This window comes from Myxocyprinus asiaticus, chromosome 20 (assembly GCF_019703515.2).
Source record: "Myxocyprinus asiaticus isolate MX2 ecotype Aquarium Trade chromosome 20, UBuf_Myxa_2, whole genome shotgun sequence".
Taxonomy (NCBI): domain Eukaryota; kingdom Metazoa; phylum Chordata; class Actinopteri; order Cypriniformes; family Catostomidae; genus Myxocyprinus; species Myxocyprinus asiaticus.
In genome coordinates, this window is record NC_059363.1 from 37734087 (window position 1) to 37735212 (window position 1126).

A 1126-nucleotide genomic window follows, 5' to 3' on the forward strand; every position below is an offset into this window, starting at 1 on the left:
ACCAACAGGCCTTTCTCAAGTTTCAGGTGTTGTTGTACCTGACAAAGAGCTTTTAGTTCTTTTAAGTCCTGTAAAGAGGATGGTAGGGCCCGTTGTGTCTGAGGTTCCATAAACTGCTGCCGGATTGCCTGGATCACCGGGTCCCATTCCTGCATGGCACTCAAGTCTGTGTCACCCGGTTGTCGACCCAGGTTCACAGTCTGCAAGCAGTTATGGGGATTTTCCCAGTTCTCTCTTGCCTGTCTACGGGTGAGAGCATTCACTGAGCAAGAACTCCTCCTTGAATTCCCATAGTGGGCCCTCTACTGCACCTCGCTTAGCTAAGCGATCAGCTTCATCATTGCTCTCTTTGTCTCAAGAGTTTGTGAATGACCTTTGACCTTTTTCCAATACACAGTCATCCCTCTGTCAGTCACGAGTTGGTCACAAGCCAGGAAGAGTTCAGAGTGTTTGATCTCTGTACCTCTGGCATTCTTCATGCCATTTTCTTTCCACGTGGGGAAGTGTGAGACGAAGCTGTGGCAGGTGTATTTAGAGTTGGAGCAGACTACCAACTGCACAATAGCCGACCTAGTGGCTTGCTGCAACACGAGTGCTGCGGCAATTTCCGCGTACTGGCTAGTCTTTGCACCAAGTTGGTAACTGTCTGGTGCATGAACGATGTAATTGACCCAGACTATGCCCACTCCAGCTCGGGTCTGGCTCTCATGGTGAAAAGGGCAGCCATCCATGTAAACCTTTGGGAGGTCTTGACAGACAGTTTCATCATAGTAATGATGATTGGAGGGAAGAGAAGGAGTGGTAACGAGGAAGGGCGGGGAACCTGTCTGTCCTTCGCAGTCACAATGTTGTCACTCGGCCAGGCCCTGACCCAAAGCCATCTTGTAGTTCTGAGCGTACCTGACTTCTATGTTGTAGCCTTGTAGTGCCATCATCCACGACGCGATGTGACTGTTGGACACTCGTCCTTCTCTTAGCCGCTGGCTATTGAGGAAGGAGACAGGCTGGTGGCAAGTTTCAATGATTACCTTCTGACCCCCGATGTAGCTGCAAAAGTGTTCCACAGTCCAGACTGTGGCTAGGAGGGCTCTCTCACAGTCGGAGAACTTCAGCGCTGCAATGCTCA

At 50.5% G+C, this 1126-nt stretch overlaps 1 protein-coding gene across 1 annotated transcript; it reads right to left on the reverse strand.

The window, feature by feature from the left end:
- Positions 1-320: 320 nt before the first annotated feature.
- On the reverse strand, positions 321-731 carry LOC127411113 (ribonuclease H-like). Its single transcript, XM_051646472.1, has one exon. The coding sequence runs from the start codon at positions 729-731 to the stop codon at positions 321-323; it is 411 nt and encodes a 136-aa protein (XP_051502432.1).
- Between the last annotated feature and the right edge of the window lie 395 nt (positions 732-1126).

Bases quoted from the DNA above. Each gene is read 5' to 3' on its own strand.
- LOC127411113 (XM_051646472.1), bottom strand. From the start codon at position 731: ATGGATGGCTGCCCTTTTCACCATGAGAGCCAGACCCGAGCTGGAGTG.